Source organism: Uloborus diversus, chromosome 4 (genome assembly GCF_026930045.1).
Source record: "Uloborus diversus isolate 005 chromosome 4, Udiv.v.3.1, whole genome shotgun sequence".
In the NCBI taxonomy this organism is placed as follows: Eukaryota; Metazoa; Arthropoda; class Arachnida; order Araneae; family Uloboridae; genus Uloborus; species Uloborus diversus.
This window is the reverse complement of record NC_072734.1, coordinates 60938957-60955853: the sequence shown is the minus strand read 5'-3', so window position 1 is coordinate 60955853 and position 16897 is coordinate 60938957. Positions and strand designations below refer to the sequence as shown.

Sequence of the window (16897 nt, the reverse complement as noted above, 5' to 3'; positions counted from 1 at the left end):
TGATTTGAAAAAAAAGCCAAGATTCTCGAGATGCTTTAACTACAAAACGTCGACGGCAGTGCGATAATAAATATGATTGAATCTTCTATGCAACAATTAAAAGTCAAAACAAAAATATATTTGTAAAGGTTCAGAACTTATTTTCAATATTTAAGCTTGCAGAGAAGTCTAGCAGAGTATATATTATGAAAATTGAAGCTGCTCTTGTATTATGGATTTAAGAAATCAGGAAGAGGATCTGTTGCCACAAATTGAAAACTTATAAAAGAAAAGGCGAAGCAACCATTAAAAAAAAAATGTATAACATAAGAATAATGATCTGATCATAGAGCATAAGTCACCATTATCTTCATTTTTTAGCTCATAAATATGTTACTGCATCTACTGTACAATACTACTATAGTTCAGCATTTTATTATTACTATACATACTGTGCGTACGGTGTTGTTTTATTTTATGTCATTCTCTCTCATTGATCATTCATTTTGTGCATCTTAAAGTATTTCATGCTGAATAAAACAGATTTTTATTTTTCAAATTCAGTAAAAGTTTAGTTCTTTATGTAAAAAACTGTAGTGTATAGTTGAGGAATGCTTTAAAGCATATTAGGTGTTTATAAAAGTCTAAAAGAGTATGGTATGCTTTAAAAAAATTATATACATATATTTTTTTCACAACGCGAAATTTCGACTTATGCGATGAGTCTTGGAAGGCATCCCTCGTATAAGTCAGGACTCGACTGTGTGTAGTTAAAAATGTCAGGGGAAAGTCAGGGAATTTGCGATTTTGCCCCCTCCCCACCCCCAAAAAAAATTTCCCCTGGGAATTTTGTACCATGAGATCTAATCTTCGTTTTTATCGATCTTTCCTGAAAAAAATTGGAAAATGTTGAGGCAAAATGACGCTGGCAATAAAATAAGTGGTGACCCAAAAAAAAACTTCTGCAGTTGCCATTTTTGGCCCTCAAAAGTTCCCAAGAAAAAAATTCCTCTGGTGAACTGGAATTATGTGCTAACTCAACAGGGAAAAAGACAATTTACTAATTTACTGCTTTGGAAGCACAAACCTGAGGATGGGAGGGTCGATATAGGAAAATTCTTTTCTGATCGGAAAGTCTTTTCAGCAACGTTTGAAACGTATAGTCGCCGTGTTTGGCCATTCACAAAATGGAAGTAGACCGGTGCTTCAATGCCTAAGTTTTGAAAAACAAAGCAGAATTGGATGTTTTCTTCAACTGCAAACAAATAAAAACAACGTAAAATGTGTCGCAATTTTTTTCTTTTAAGTATGTAATTTTTTGAGAAATGAAAAATTTTGTTCTTACAACTTAATTTTTTCCTCATTGCCTTGGACGCAAATGTGCTGAAAACTTTTCAACTGAATTGTCGTTTCATGAAAATTTATTATTTTAAAATTGTATTCATGCCACAAGTTCAAAAAAATATTTCTTATTTGTGCCGTAGCCGCCATATTTGGTCATTCCCAAGATGGAAGTACACAAGACTTTTTAAGTGCCTATTCCGAAATCGGTGGATGTTTATTGAAGTGCAAAATATTGGAAACAACAACAAAAACTGCCCTTTTTTCCGATACTTCGTAATTACTTTCCTGAAAAATGCAAAATTTTATCTTTAGAACATTTTTTTTCTAATTGATTAAGACAATTTTGTGTTAAAAACTGACTATGTTGTCTTAATTGATTTTTTTTAAGGATTTTTAATTATTTATAAATATTTACAGTGCCTCCCAAAAGTGTTCATACACCTACGACTTTCAATGAAATAGGACCCTATCCAATGGTTAGAATTAATATTTCGGAATAGGTATTTAATAACAAGATCTATGATCAATTTTTAATAAAACTACATGAAAAGTTTTTAAAAAATATTAAAACTTGATTTTTTAAAAATAAAAAACCAAAAAGTGCCAGAAATGTTATCTCACAAAAGTCTTTGTACATTTTAAAGAATATCTATATATTATTGAATAATCTAACTTTTTATTAAGTTATTATTTAGTAGAATATCTTGCAGTATGAACAACACCTTTTCAATGCCTGGGAATAAATTTCATTCCTTTTTTTTTTCTTTTTTTTTGCGTAATTTCTGAGTAAATGTTTAACCACACTTTGAGTCTTACTGTTTTTAGCTCTATTTTCGTTTCAATGGTATATTTTCGTAATCTAGCCACCAGATATCTCCAGATATGTTACATTAAGTTCAAATCTGGAGATTGAAGGGATATTTTCTAAACTTTAGGACAATTTTTGAGGCACTAGACGCAAACGTTGAAAGCCATGTGCTTTTTATCTTTATCTTGACAAAAAACAAAGTTGTTTTCGATAACCAAATTTTGGGCTAAGAGTTTAAAATTGGTTTTTAAAATATTTAAATGAACAGCATGATTTATTATTTCATCAAAAATTCGAAACTACCGAGTTTTGATGCTGATATGCACTCTCGCACAAGAACCCCTTCACCGTCCTGATAAACTGATCCAACTAAGTTCTTAAGATCATGTCCCTCATTATTTCTTCTATTGACAATTATACAACAATTTAACCGAAAATGTTGAATTTAATTTCATCTGTAAGTAAGATGTTATTCCAAGACGCTTTGGAGCTTATTTATCATTCATTTTGCGACAAAAGGCATAAGCTTTATGTTTTTCGCACGAACAAGAAGTTTTTGCGGGAAGAGTTCCCATTTAATCCAGTCAATCAGAAAACTTGGCGAACAATTTTAGATGAAAATTAAATGTAAGTTTTTTCATTAAATTCTGCAGGAACTGTTACAGCACTCAAATGTGTATTTTTCATAAATTTTTTAACTTTAAATCTCTGATCATGTTTTGTCAACTTTGCCGGTTGACCTTTTCTTGCCCTGTTTTCGGTCCAATTCTTTTCTTTAAAGCATTTTATCGAGCACTTTGCTATAGAATAGAATAAATTAACTAATTTAGAGACATTTCAAACCAATTTACCTCTACTGTGAGGAAAAAATTCAAATTTCGAATGGTGTTTGGTTTTTTATGAATACCATCCATTTTAAAGTAATAAGAACTATATTAAAGAATAAATAACAAAAAATTAAAGCCAAATGACTCTTAAGGGTCAACACAATGCAAAAATAATAATAAAAAAAAACGACATATGATGATTTTAATCATGAATTTATTCGAAAATATTCGAGTGTACGATGACTTTTGTGGCGTATTATTTCTCTGTCTCTTTGTTTTTTGACCCATTTCAAAAAGAAGATCCGTTAATATTTTGAAAAAACTACAGGGTTAGAATGACATAGGAATGATTCGAAAAAATACTGGACATCATATTCGAATTCAGTTTTGCATTATTTTGATTTTACTAAAAAATTTCAAAGTGTACGAACACTTTTGAGAGCCACTGTATATGCTGTGAATTCAAAAAATCTATGTAACACCTTAAATCTTTCACTTAGTCGCCATATTTGGTCGTTTGTAAGCTGTAAGTAGACGTAAATTTCCAAAAACAGAATTGGATGTTTATCTCTATGTACTGAAAGTAACATAAAATGTGCAATAAATTATGAATTTTTAAAAATTAATTATTTTCTAGAAAAGAAAAATTTTAATTTTAAAATAAGCAACCTTCAATATGCGAAAGAAAAAAATTGATGATTATTTGCATCGGCCTATGATTGGTGGATGTTGATTCTTGTCATGCATTAGCTCAAGAATATCATTCAGTTGAAATGTAATTTACATTACCTTGTACATCAATTCATGGGCACCTCACCATATTATTGTTATAGAAGGATTTATCATTACCACAGCAAGGTTTAAATTAATTTTCATCAGGCACAAAGATACAGGGGTCGAAGGGGTATAGTATATATCCTATATTTTCAAAAAAAGTATGAAAATCGTCCTATATTTCCTATAGTTTTGGAAAATGTCCTATATTTCCTATATTCCTGTATTTTTATCCAATTTATTTCTTTAAAACAACAGTAAACAAACTATCTGACTTCGGATTTTTCGTCCAAAGTACGTGTGCAAACGAATTTCCATAGACTAATAATAAGAGTAGGCCGAGCTATGGCAACCCTTTTGCTGCTCATAAACCAAACCATGTGACTGGTGGATATCCTAGCAACAGCGGGCGTTGATCGAAGCAGACGATCTCAACGCGAGCGAGAAATAAAATAAATAGAATTGATGGAATACGGAAGAATGAGCTTTTATGAAATCCTATTTGTAAATTTGTTATTCTAAGTTGTAAATATTTTGTTAATATAGTGAGTTTTTCGTTTAGATGGTACTGTGCATTTTCTTTAGTCAATTTTTCAATAACTCTCTAAGCAATTAAAGATGCAAACGCCCAAAAAGAATCGGGAAACGGTAAGATTCTTACATACAATTTCAATTTAAGATACCGATTAGTACATTTTTGCGTTAACGCAAAACGTTTACGCCATTCCGTTCACGCCAACGCTGACGTAAGATTTCCAAATGAAATAAAAGTTACTGAAAACTGTGATAAAAAACTAATTACAAATGTCAAAATAATACATAACTAAAAGAAAAACAGCTCAATCTCTGCACCTGGAAAAAAAAAATTATAATGAAAACACATTACGTCTTAAAATACATGTCGAGTGCCAAACTATAGATAATGTTGCCATCTAGCAACCATGCTGCCAAAGTTTTCGCCAAGCCTTTCCACTAGTCACGTGATGTATCCATGAACCAATTTTTTTCATCAGCAAGTCTGAGAAAGCTCGGTCTACTCTTATTATTAGTCTATGCGAATTTCAAATTTAAAAACACAACTCACTAAATCCTGCAACAGGCATCTTCTCTCATTGGCCACAGCAATATTACGTCACTGTAGTGGGTGGAGTTTCGAGAACGAATTCTGAAGTTGGTTTTAGAATTTTGCGTTTGGCAACAGCAATTTGTTTTGTTTTCCAGTGTGGTTTTTTTGGTTTTGTTTTCGTGTTTTTTTTTTTGGTTTTTGTTTTCGTGTTTTTTTTTTTTTTTTTTTTTTGTTTTTGTTTTCGCGGGTATATTTTTGTGTTCAGTGCATTTTCTGATCGGAATGTTATAATAGTCTTTTTGCAATCTTTTCTTTTTGTGGAATTTTATAGAACAAAATATCTGTATGTTTGTGCTACAAAGCATTGGTTATTTCCTGTTAGTTCTAAACACAAAGACGGTTTTTATTTATTTATATAAGCTATGTTTGTGACACTTCTATCCCTGCAAAAATTGTGTGTTGCTGTGTTAATTATCAATAAATTTCCCTTTGTTCTTTTTTTTTTTGTCTACAAAGTACACTTTTTTCAAAAATTATTCTTTTAACTACAGAAAAGTCATTTCAGGTGTAAGTTATAATTTTGTTTGAAGGCTTTTTTTAAAACAAAATCATTGATAAGAATAAATAAATAATATGTATGTATTATTTCTTTTTTCATAGCGAAACTATTCATATAATGTGCCCTATATTTGTCCTATATTTTTTGTGGAAAATGTCCTATATGTGACAAGTCGATCACTTCTACCCCTGAAGATAGTTTCATTTTTCATTCCAACATATTTTTCAGCCTCATGATGGTGCTGCTCATGCTCATGGTGGTGCTGAAAGAGCTGCGAGGAATGATCTCCGGCGCAGTGTGACCTCTCTCATTGATGCCATGAGAGATCTGATAAGTTCGGAACACAATGCTGATGACATACCTGATGAAGCGGATGTGGACAGCGATGAAGACACTCGTGAGACTTAAGGCCTTGCATGGCACATAAAGATTGAGACAGAAAACCTCAAAATTACAAGGATTCGAAAGGAATGGCAAAGCGAGTAACTTGTAATGCTCAAAATGAAAGTTATTTTAAACTGCTACCCATTCAAAGGCACTAAAGTATCCACAGCATTGAATTTTAAATTTATGATGTCCATTCATCAAAAAGTTCAGTCCATCATTTTATAAAATCAATCATAATATGCTGATTAAAAGAAATATCTTTAAGGATATTAATCAAATCTGATCCAGGGACATCTTTTAATTTAAGATTTAAACTGGAAGAAGTTTTATTTCTTAGAACAATGTCTTTACATTAATATGGATCACTTTCATAAATTTCCTCTTTAAGGTTTTAATCTATCACAAATAATGGTGTACTTTCTAATGCTTTAATTAATTACTCCTGCTGTAATATTGCTTAAGTAACTTTTTATTTGTGATGCTGATTATTCGTTTAAAAACTTATTCTACTTTATGAAATTATACTTCAAACGAGTAAACTCAACAAAGTTTGAAGAGAGTGAAATGCTGTTACTGTTTGACCACATTTTGCATGGAAAATTAGCAAGTGGCCAGTTAAGATAAAACCAAATGAATGAATTTGGCAGGAGTATAGGACATTTTTATAGTTGGCAGGATATGATAATATCCTTCTGAAATCGATACATTTCTAAAACAAGAAAAAAGCTGGAACTTCCCCAAGTATAAAACATTTTCAAATAATCATAACTTTTAATGTGCTGCTGAAGAAGGATTGTGGTTAAAATTTGAAGCAGAAGCTTGCACCTCTTGTAGCTTATGGAAGCATCCACTTCCACCAAGAAACTGGACATTTGCCTTTTGGTATAATTGGTGGTAAAAAAATACTACTAGAGTAGTACAGAAGTAGATATTTATAAGTCACAGCTGCCAACATTGAAAGATGAATATTAGGGAGACTTTATGAATAAATTTAGTGTAAGTTTGAGTATAAAAGGGATTTTTTAAATATAAGTTGGAATTTCTTAAATTGAGTCTGTATTAAGACCCAAAATTAAATAAAGTGTGCTTATTATTTTTTTGTTTTGAAGTTTTAAAAAGAATCTTCAACTTTTAGAAACAACAAAAAATGTTTTAAAAGAGGCAAGATTCTGGATAGATCATGAGAATCACGCATTTTTAAATATCTGGTGTTGAAAAAAATTTGATGTGAGATTTTCTCATGCCTGTTAAATAGAATCACTAATGTTGAGTAAAAGGGAGGGGGGGGGAATCACATTCTAAAACAATGTCGGAAAAGCTGAAACGCTGATTTTCATTGTCCAGCATTTGCAGAAATTGAACCCTTTCCTTTCTACTATATTTTTCGTTTTTGACTTATCCTACAATCATGTTCATCGATCTGTTAACAATCGTCGAATGCAATTCATTAGTGCTGTAAAAGCTAGATTTTCCAAAAAATACCAGAAGCGCCGAAATTTGAAAAATTCTGATCATTTCAATGTAACGACTTGACAAAAATTGCGAGCGCAAAAAATGTAAAATCACGTATTTTAATTTATTTACTACGCTTTCTTTTCATTCCTTCAAAAATATCTCTTCAATTTCATACTGTTAGTAAAAAAAACAAGCGTTTCTAAATAATGTGACAGAGGAATCTTTTGGTTTTACAAGCTCAAGCAAAAATAACTGATCAAAATTGTACTAATTGCTAAAAAAAAAGTATTAGATTAAAACTTGACTTGTACTATAATGAAAAGATTTATGCAACATTTAACAAGCTCTGAATAAACTGATAAACATTAGCACAAACAAAAAGTGGCTCTTAATTTAGGGGCAGATTAATTTCGATTAATTTTTCATGAAAAAATTTCCTTGTTTTGTTAATTAGATTAATTGTTATATGCTCAAAATGTGTTATATGCTCAAAATGGTTTTTTTTTCTTTTTGAGTGTATAAATGCTATGAAGAACCAGAGAGTTTGTCATACTTTGAATATTAACCCTGCAATAAATTTCGCCAATGAAAAAATAAGAGGTATTTCTCTCGATTTTTAAACATCTAATTCTAATTTTAACAGGCTGGGAGATTTTCTCACCCATTTTTCTCCCCTATTGAGAATCTTGAGGCGTGACTTTATTTTCTTGGATTAGCGATACTAAAAATTCCTTGCAACAGGTAAGAATTGAGGAAGTTCAAACAAAATGTGGTAACGTTTTTTTTTTTTTTGGAAAATAAAAATTTTGCAAAGAAGAAAAATGAAATAAACATGTTTAAAAAATGATCAGACATATAAAGTTTCCATACTCGTGTATAAAAAGGTCCTGATCACTGAAAAAACCCTTTTTTAGGGAATTTTGATGAAAATTTGGAAGTATTTACTCAACTAGGGAGTTTAGGAGAAGACATCGAAATTCAGGAGTCTCCCTAACGAATTGGGAGAACTGAAGCTATAATAAGTCTTTAAATCAAGCTTATATTTATAATTCAACATAAAAATTAAGGAATAGCGGGGCCGTCCAACAGAGAGAGCAAATGAGTCGCCAAGAAATATGAGAAACTCCTGAAACTGCCACACTAATTAGTGTTATTCAAGTTATGTCTGCCATCAAATATTGATAGACTAGAAGGTGTTAAGGTTGCTATAGAGAGCTTAAGGTTCAGGTAGTTCTCAGTAGTAGTAATTTGGTACATTTACAAAAAAGAAAGTATTTTTCAATATTGTTGTGAAACACACGTTTAAAAGCTTACTTTTAGATTTTGTTCGCATACCGGTCGGTTGATCACATTAGGGGCCATTCATTAATTATGTAAGGATGATTTTGGAAATTTTAGACCCCCCTCCCCCCATGTAAGGGTACGTTAAGATTTTTTCAACCCCTCCTCCCTTTTCTTACGTAAGATTCCATTTTGTTTATCAAAATAATAAAATAACGAATCTTACATCACTGGAATCGTTATTAAATTCACTAATACTAAAATGTTGGAATCTAGACTAAATGTTTTTTCGACATTTTTTTTCTTGTATTGATGCGATGCTGATTAAAAATAAAACATGCCTACATAGTGCGATTCTTTTATTATACAGTAGAACCTCTGGGGGACTAGACAAATTGTCCCTTAAATAGAGGTGTCCCTTCTTTGGAGCTAGATAAATTTATGCATACAATGTAAAATCAGTATAATTTCATAATAAACATAAACTAATAACATTTAAGATTAAGTATTGAAAATGTTTCATATTTATTAAATAAAATTCAGAATTATTCAAACTGGAAAAAAAACATCACATTCTGTAGTACTAAAATTTTGTAACTCATTTTTATAAACTACAATTTTGAATTAATGTGTTACATGCATTGGTTTGTTGTCATCAATTTACAACGGAAAACAAAGTGTGATCACATTTAAATTTTTCTATATAAAGCTTGTCATGTGTGGCACACTATCTGTCGGGGCTGAGCCCATATGAAGAAATTAATGAGAGAAAAGCATCAATGTAGGTATCGGCAAACATTTTAGAATACATGTTTATTTTCATGTTAATGTCAAGACAAACTTTTATCGGTTAATTTTTAAACAAAAAATGATCCCCTTGCATTCCAATAAATTTGATATTTCTAATGCATTTATGCGTAATTGTTTTCGTAATTTTTCTCTGTGGGTGTCCCTTAATGAGAGGCAAATACATGGAGTATCCTATTCAAAGGAACTGGGACCATAAAAAATGTCCCTTAAATAGAGGTGTCCCTTAAAGAAGGTAGTATTGTATTTTATACTATTCATTCTTTGTAAAACAAATAAAACAGCTCATCCAAATATGTTTTTTACCTTCATGACGCAAATGAAATATGATCCTTGCCAAACCACTTGACCGTGCGATTCCTTATAAAAATATCAATTTGGAAAATATTACGTAAGAATGGGTTTGATACCCCCCCCCCCCAAAGTAAGGGTACATAGAGGTTTTTCCAAACCCCCTCCAGACCCTTATGTAATTAATGAAAGGCCCCTTACAGCTAATGATGTCAGCGGTTATTAACTAAATGTTCACCAACAGGTGCTTCATCAAACTCTGTCGGTTGATGACTGGTTACTTGCACAGAGGAATAACGCGCAGGTGAAAAGTACTTATTATTGGTCAAAAAATATCACGTGGTTCAATCAAATAGCTTAAATTGTGGTCAACTGGTGAAGCTATTAGAACGACTTTGGAAACAACCAATTAACCGGTAGCTCTATTAGAACGCTACGGTTAGTCACCAGTCGAATGGTAGGGATATACATGAACGAACCCTTATTGTTACAACATGCAAAATAACAAAATTTCGTCTTACTCGAAGTTGATTGGGCGAGGAGGGGGTGAGAAGGATATTTGTTTGGGCATTTATACTTATACTGTAGGCCCTAATAAAGATTTCCTTAAGCTTTTACTGAATAGATAATTGTAAGCCAAGGATACTTGTTTATAATTTTTATACATTTAAGAAATGTGCTGAAAAATTATATTGAAACTTGATTACTTTATCAAAAAAAAAAAAAAAAACTTGGGAGCACTACTTTAGAAATAATTTTGAGAACAAGAAAAATGTTTATGCAAATTGGTTGATCAGGTATACTTTTTTTTTTTTCAAAATCTGTTATCAAATTAGTGCTGTAAATTTTTATTGCCAAGTTTTTTAATCATAGATTAAAGAAGTGCTACTTATATCATTGGACTTTCTTTGAATTGTACTGCTGGTTAAACATTTAGTACTTTTAGGTTTTAATTGAAATTTTATTTTCCTTGTATTATATTTCTTATTTTGGAAATACAAAAATTGTACGTTATAAAAATTTTCTGTCAGTATACCTTTACCCAAATTTCTTCCCATGATTCACAGGTTCCACCTAACATCATATCCAAACTGCATTAGTTTACCTTTCTCTATGTAAGATTGAAATTAATTTTATCACTTAACTAGAGAACAAAATCCAGTACTGAAGGAATTTCAAGTTTTAAATTATTGCGTGGTTGTGATATCGGAGTATAATTTGAACTGAATTAAAGACTCCAATATGGCAAACAGTACACTCAAATATTTATATACATTTTATGATTATTGTTTGGTTGTGGTAGTCTTAATTTAAGAGACGAGTGGAAAAAAGGATTATGTGGCATTGTTAACAATTTGAGAAGATGAGGTAGATGGTGCTATTTAAAGGGGTTTGTTTCCTACAATGATAGTGTATGGTTAGTTTGCTAATTGTACACCCAAACCTATTTTTGTGCGGTATATGAAAATTTCAATCAGATTGTAACTCAATTGAAATGATTCTTTTTAAAACGAGTGCGAGGTAGTATCTTCAAGTGACGACATAGGCACCCTGATGGGAAGGCACTGACCTCCTAAAAAATTCTTTATTCAGGAAATTGTGTCCGACACTCAGCAAAATTATCATCACTTTGTTTACTTTAATTTGTTTTAAAGATAACCAATTCCAAGTTATTTTGTAAGTTTTGGGATTATTTCTACGTGAGACTTTTTATGCAGTCCCTATCCACCATATAAAAAAAAACTTTTTAACTGTGTTGCGAAAACAACTTTTATAGCTACTCGTGAAGTTTCAAAAAAGTTTTTTTATTCGGTCCCTATCCGACACATAAAAACAGGTTTGGGTGTATTTAAAAAGTGTTTCTTAAAATTGACCAAGTTATAGAAAGATTTTGAATATTTTTATTTTATATTCATAGAACAGTAAAATTGTTTTGTGGAAACACATAAAAAGCTTTAGGTGATGTATATTAAAATAACTTTACATGAGCTGACAAGAGTGAAATCTGTAAAAATAAATTTAAATAACAAGCTATGAAATTTTTTACAATTTGCAAATCATGGTTTTATTTCACTTATGCATCATTCCAGTAAAAGCAGTTTGTGTATAATGCAGCTGCAAGCATTTTTAAAATGATACTAAGGTTGGTATTTTTTTCACGTGCCTCACAAAGTTCACATAGTAAAATGTCAATTGCTGCATATATTCGCTTGAAAGTGACTAAAACAATTCTTAATGTTATTTAAACTTCGATTTCCTATTGTTTTCATTTTAAAAATATTGTTGCAACTTGATATATAAATGTGTCCATGTTACATGTTTTGATGTGATATTTTTCAGTAGAATAGAAATGGTTTTCTCCTCATAAACTAAATTTCAGGTATATTTGAGCCGCTCAGAAGCCAATGCGGTTAAGTCCAAAACACAAAAATTGAGAAAATTAATGTTTTTTGATACATTAGTTTTTAAAATTCTTGGTTTATTGATTTAATTAGAAAAGTGTATAAAGTCTTTTTTTGAGATGTAAACTCTGCAAAAAAAACAAGATATGTACAGGATGTGTAAATAAAACGTAAGTATTTATTGAAATAATGACAGCATCTTAAAAATTTAAGGACTTATACTTTTTGACAACTGAAAAAGATAAGAAATTTATGTAAAAATAATAGAATAACATTTATTATCATAAGTTTAATGTTTATTCATCATAACAAACATCATCTTCTGAGTTATTTAAATGCAAATCTTGATCTCCACGTGTTGTCCTTAATGTCCTGTAAAAGTCGTGTTTAATTGGAGGTATATACTTTAATAAACATATGATGTTTTTTTTGTTTCTCTTGAAATTGTTCTGCCATTAGGATATAATATGGGTTGAGTTATACTTTTTAAATTTACTGGCCTACTTATTTTTTTTTTTATTTTTTATATACATAAAAGGTATCATCTTCGTCAAAATTATGTTTGAACTTAATGCTGCTTGGATTTGACCTTTCCAATTTTATCCATCTCATATTAAGACTGTTAGTTCACTTGTTGATTTTTTTCTGTTGGTAACAGCTTCTTCCAATGGTTTTGTGAAAAGAAATTCTTGTGGATTCATTTCGGCAACTCTGAAAAGGTTCTTAAGTCTAATAAAATATTCAAAAGACTGAGATGTTGGTCCTTTGGTGTTATTCCTGGGTCATTGTCTTTTGATAGCATGAACTCTAATTAACCCACGTAAAAAATATTTTGCTTATGATGATCATTAATCTTGTAAAAATTTTCCATCGCCTGTTTTCTTTGATAAAAGGTTATCTTGCGATTACAAAGTCTTAAACAGTTACAAGGTTTATTATCAAATTTCTTTGCAGGAATTATTCTTTTATTTCTATTTTGATATTGTTTACCTTGTATCCTTTTTTGTTTCTCAACATTTCTCGACCATTTCTCAGAATTCCTGCTGCCTTTTCTACCCACTTTTCCGTTATTTTGATTATTTTCTATATCTTCGTTATCTGACGATGTATCAGAATCAATACGGTAAACTCTTCTTGAATTAGAATGAAATATCGTATCACTTTCACTTTCACTGTGTTCTATTTCCATTGACATTTTTAGTTTTTATACCCTTACAATAAATCTTTTTTATTATTTTAAAAAGTCAGAGTTCTTACAGTTATTAAATAAAACTTATTTAATGTTTTTGATAACACAATTTTCGCAAACACTTCAACGTAATATTTTTGTGTTCTGACGCACATGCATAAAACTCAAACAATTCTGATTAGAAGGTAACGGTTACAGTTACTATGAATTTCTTGTTTTTCATTCAGTGTTGTCAACAAATATCGAAAGAAGAAGAATAATTTAATTTTTATTTCAAAGTTTATGTAAAAAATATTGATAAAAGGTGGACTTATTCACAATGGCTTCTGAAATTATTGTAAAATATATGCAGAAGCTATTAAAAAAAGGACTGTCTAACCTAGAAAAAGTCACCAATGTCTGAATTTTTTTAATAACTTAGAAGATTATTATTTATTTCATCAAAATTTCCAAAAATCCGAAAATATCAAAAAATGGACTTAACCACATTGGCTTCTGAGCGTTTTTTTTCTGAATTGGGTTGACTGAAAAAAAAAAAAGTTATACATTACAATTAGAAACTTAAGGCATGATTTTTATCTTTGTAAATAATATGTTCGAAAGGACTGTATAATTTTTATGTATAAATACTTTATATAGTTCTACTTCTGTCAAAAGAAAGTAGAATGTAACTTTCTGTTAAAATTGTCAATGTATAATGAAATAAATGAATATTTGAATTTCAACTCCTAGCACTTTTTTCATTTAACTTAACCACTCTAAATTTCTAGATGTATATTACAGTTTGAACACTGTGAAATTTTGAAGCTTTACAAAGGTTTTTTTTCTAAAACTTCCAGGATTTTTGAGGCAAGTTAAGGTTTCTCAAGCTTGCAATTCAAAATTTGTAACTAAGTTGATTTTTACTAAGTGCAAAATTGATAGCATTCTGAAAAGCAGCACATCATTTACATACTTTCAACTTGGGGTAAAAGGTTGAATATTTTCTATATTAGACAATCAATTGTTTAGGGAGCATTTGCAGCTCTTAAATAATTTATTTTATTTAGAGATTTATTAACTATAGTAGCCCCTCATTGTATAGCGCTTGTATGAAGCCAAGAGAAATGCTCTCTCTCTCTCTATATATATATATAAATTGAATATAACCAAGGTTGAAAAAAGTAATGATTCATTTAATATAAAAATTAATAAACCTTTACATTTACAGAGGCACATGCCATTAGGACGATTTTCTTTAATAAAAAAAAAAACAATTGGTAGATTAATTTCCTTAACTAAATTATTTAAAACATTTTTCTTCTTCTTCTTTACTAATAATGAAGCTCAAAGTCTCTCTGTCTGGATGTCTGTGACGCTCATAGCGCCCAGACCGTTCTGCCGATTTTCATGAAATTTGGCACAAAGTTAGTTTGTAGCATAAGGGTGTGCATCTCGAAGCGATTTTTCGAAAATTCGATTTTGTTCTTTTCCTATTTCAATTTTAAGAATGCTATCTGGAGCAAAATTATCATAAGATGGACAAGTAAATTACGAAATTATCATGACGTGGAATGGGAGAACGAATGAACATAGCCAATTGGCGAGAAATTCGTCATCCATTATTTGTAAATATGCAGGCGAATCGAATGACCTTTTAATTTTCAACTACGAGCACAGCCGTGCGGGTACCACTAGTTACTAATAATAAAGCAGAAAGTCTCTCTGTCCGGAGGATGTCTGGATGTCTGTGACGCGCATAGCGCCTAAACCGTTCGGCCAATTTTAATGAAATTTGGCACAAAGTTAGTATGTAGCATGGGGGTGTGCACCTCGAAGCGATTTTTTGAAAATTCGATGTGGTTCTTTTTTATTCCAATTTTAAGAAAAAAACTATCATAAATTACGAAATTATCATAACGTGGAACCGTAACATGGGCACAAGCCAATTGGCGAGATACGAAATTATCATAACGTGGAACTGTAACGTCGGTACAAGCCAATTAGCGAGAAAATTCACCATACATTATTTGTAAATATACAGGCGAACCAAAAGACCTTTAATTACGGGCGAAGCCGTGCGGGTGCCACGAGTTACTAATAATAAAGCTGAAAGTCTCTCTGTCCGGAGGATGTCTGGATGTCTGTGACGCGCATAGCGCCTAAACCGTTCGGCCGATTTTCATGAAATTTGGCACAAAGTTAGTTTGTAGCATGGGGCTGTGCACCTCGAAGCGATTTTTCGAAAATTCAATTTTGTTCTTTTTCTATTCCAATTTTAAGCCCATTTTTCACAGAAATTTAATAAAATGGGAAAGAATTTGTTCTGAAAATTATCTTTATTTTCTTTACTTCTTTATCTTTCCTCTTTTCTTTTCTTTTTAAATAACAAACCTGAAAGTCTCTCTGTATGGATGTTTCGATCCCTGTGACTCGCATAGCGCCTAGACCGTTCAGCCGATTTTCATGAAATTTGACACATAATTAGTTTGAAGTAGGGGGGGGGGGGGTGCACCTCGAAGCGATTTTTCAAAAATTCGATTTTATTAATTTTCTATTAAAATTTTAAGCCCTTTTTCACATAAGTTTGATAAAATGGGGAAGAATTTGTTCTGCAAATTATATTTCTTCATCTTTATGTTTTTTATTTCTTTATCTGTCTTCTTTTCTTTTCTTTTCTTTTAAATATTAAAGCAGAAAATCTCTCTGCCTGGATCTCTATGATGCGCATAGCGTCTACACCAACAGTTAGTTACAACAGTTCTTACATGCATATTAACTACTGTATTAGGATTGGCAATGAAGTTTCTTCAAAGACTGTTTATACACCACCACTGCCTACAACATTGCAAGAATTGAAAGATCGTATATGTATATGAAGGATCTGGTAACTGAAATCGCCGCATTACGAAAAATTGATGGTGAAACATTAAAAAATGTATGATATGGACGTGCGTCGTGTTACGAATGGCGCACACATTGAACATTTGTGAGTGAAAAAAAAAATCTCACAGTTTATCTTTATTTTTATGTATCATTTATGCATCTAAGTGTAATAGTTAATGAAATACAAATTTCTAAAATCGGGAGATTCTTTTATGTTAACCCTGGATTTCCTTTAGGTCAAGGCAATTAAAAACATTCCAAATTCTCTATTACATAAAACACTAATGTGTACGACACTAAAATAATTGAAAAAAATAAATTTTAAACGCACATTTTTATATTTTGGAATTCGCTACAGACGCTTATCTGTTACAGAATCGATTCCTCAAGAATTATGCATAAAATTAAATTATCGTCTGCGGTTTCTAGTCACGGAAATGAAATTAAATGAAAAACTGAATTTCTAATTCTTAGCAGACGATATTTTCGTGAAAGAAAAAAATGAATAACAAGCGTGAAGATTTCAAATTATCGTCTGTTTTTGCCATTTTGGATATAAATTGTAAATTGCATTCGAGTTTCTAAAATTATATTTACATATATACTCAAAAAGATTATTTTCTCAAAACATTTACAATCTCATGAATAAAAAATTGTCTGTTTCGTGATCATAGTTATTTATGTAAAAATGTTTGAAAGCTTTTTTTTACACATTCATAAAGAAGAATGGGACCCTTTTTCATGTGTTTTTTAAAATATCGTCTGCGCTTTCTGCCAGTTTCAGTAGCTTTTGTCAACATGATAGATTGATAATGTCTGATGCACTCTATGGAACGTTCATTTTCAAATCACTTTTAGACTAA

General features: G+C 30.8%; 1 protein-coding gene across 1 annotated transcript in view; it reads left to right on the top strand.

Moving 5' to 3' along the window:
* The window catches only part of LOC129221566 (transcription factor 25-like), a 58018-nt gene extending 52212 nt beyond the window's left edge, over nucleotides 1-5806 (top strand). Inside the window, exon 15 of the mRNA XM_054856067.1 lies at nucleotides 5586-5806. Within this exon, the coding sequence (XP_054712042.1) occupies nucleotides 5586-5765 (180 nt within the window). The 3' untranslated portion in view covers nucleotides 5766-5806. The remainder of the gene's footprint in view (nucleotides 1-5585) is intronic.
* Nucleotides 5807-16897: the final 11091 nt, after the last annotated feature.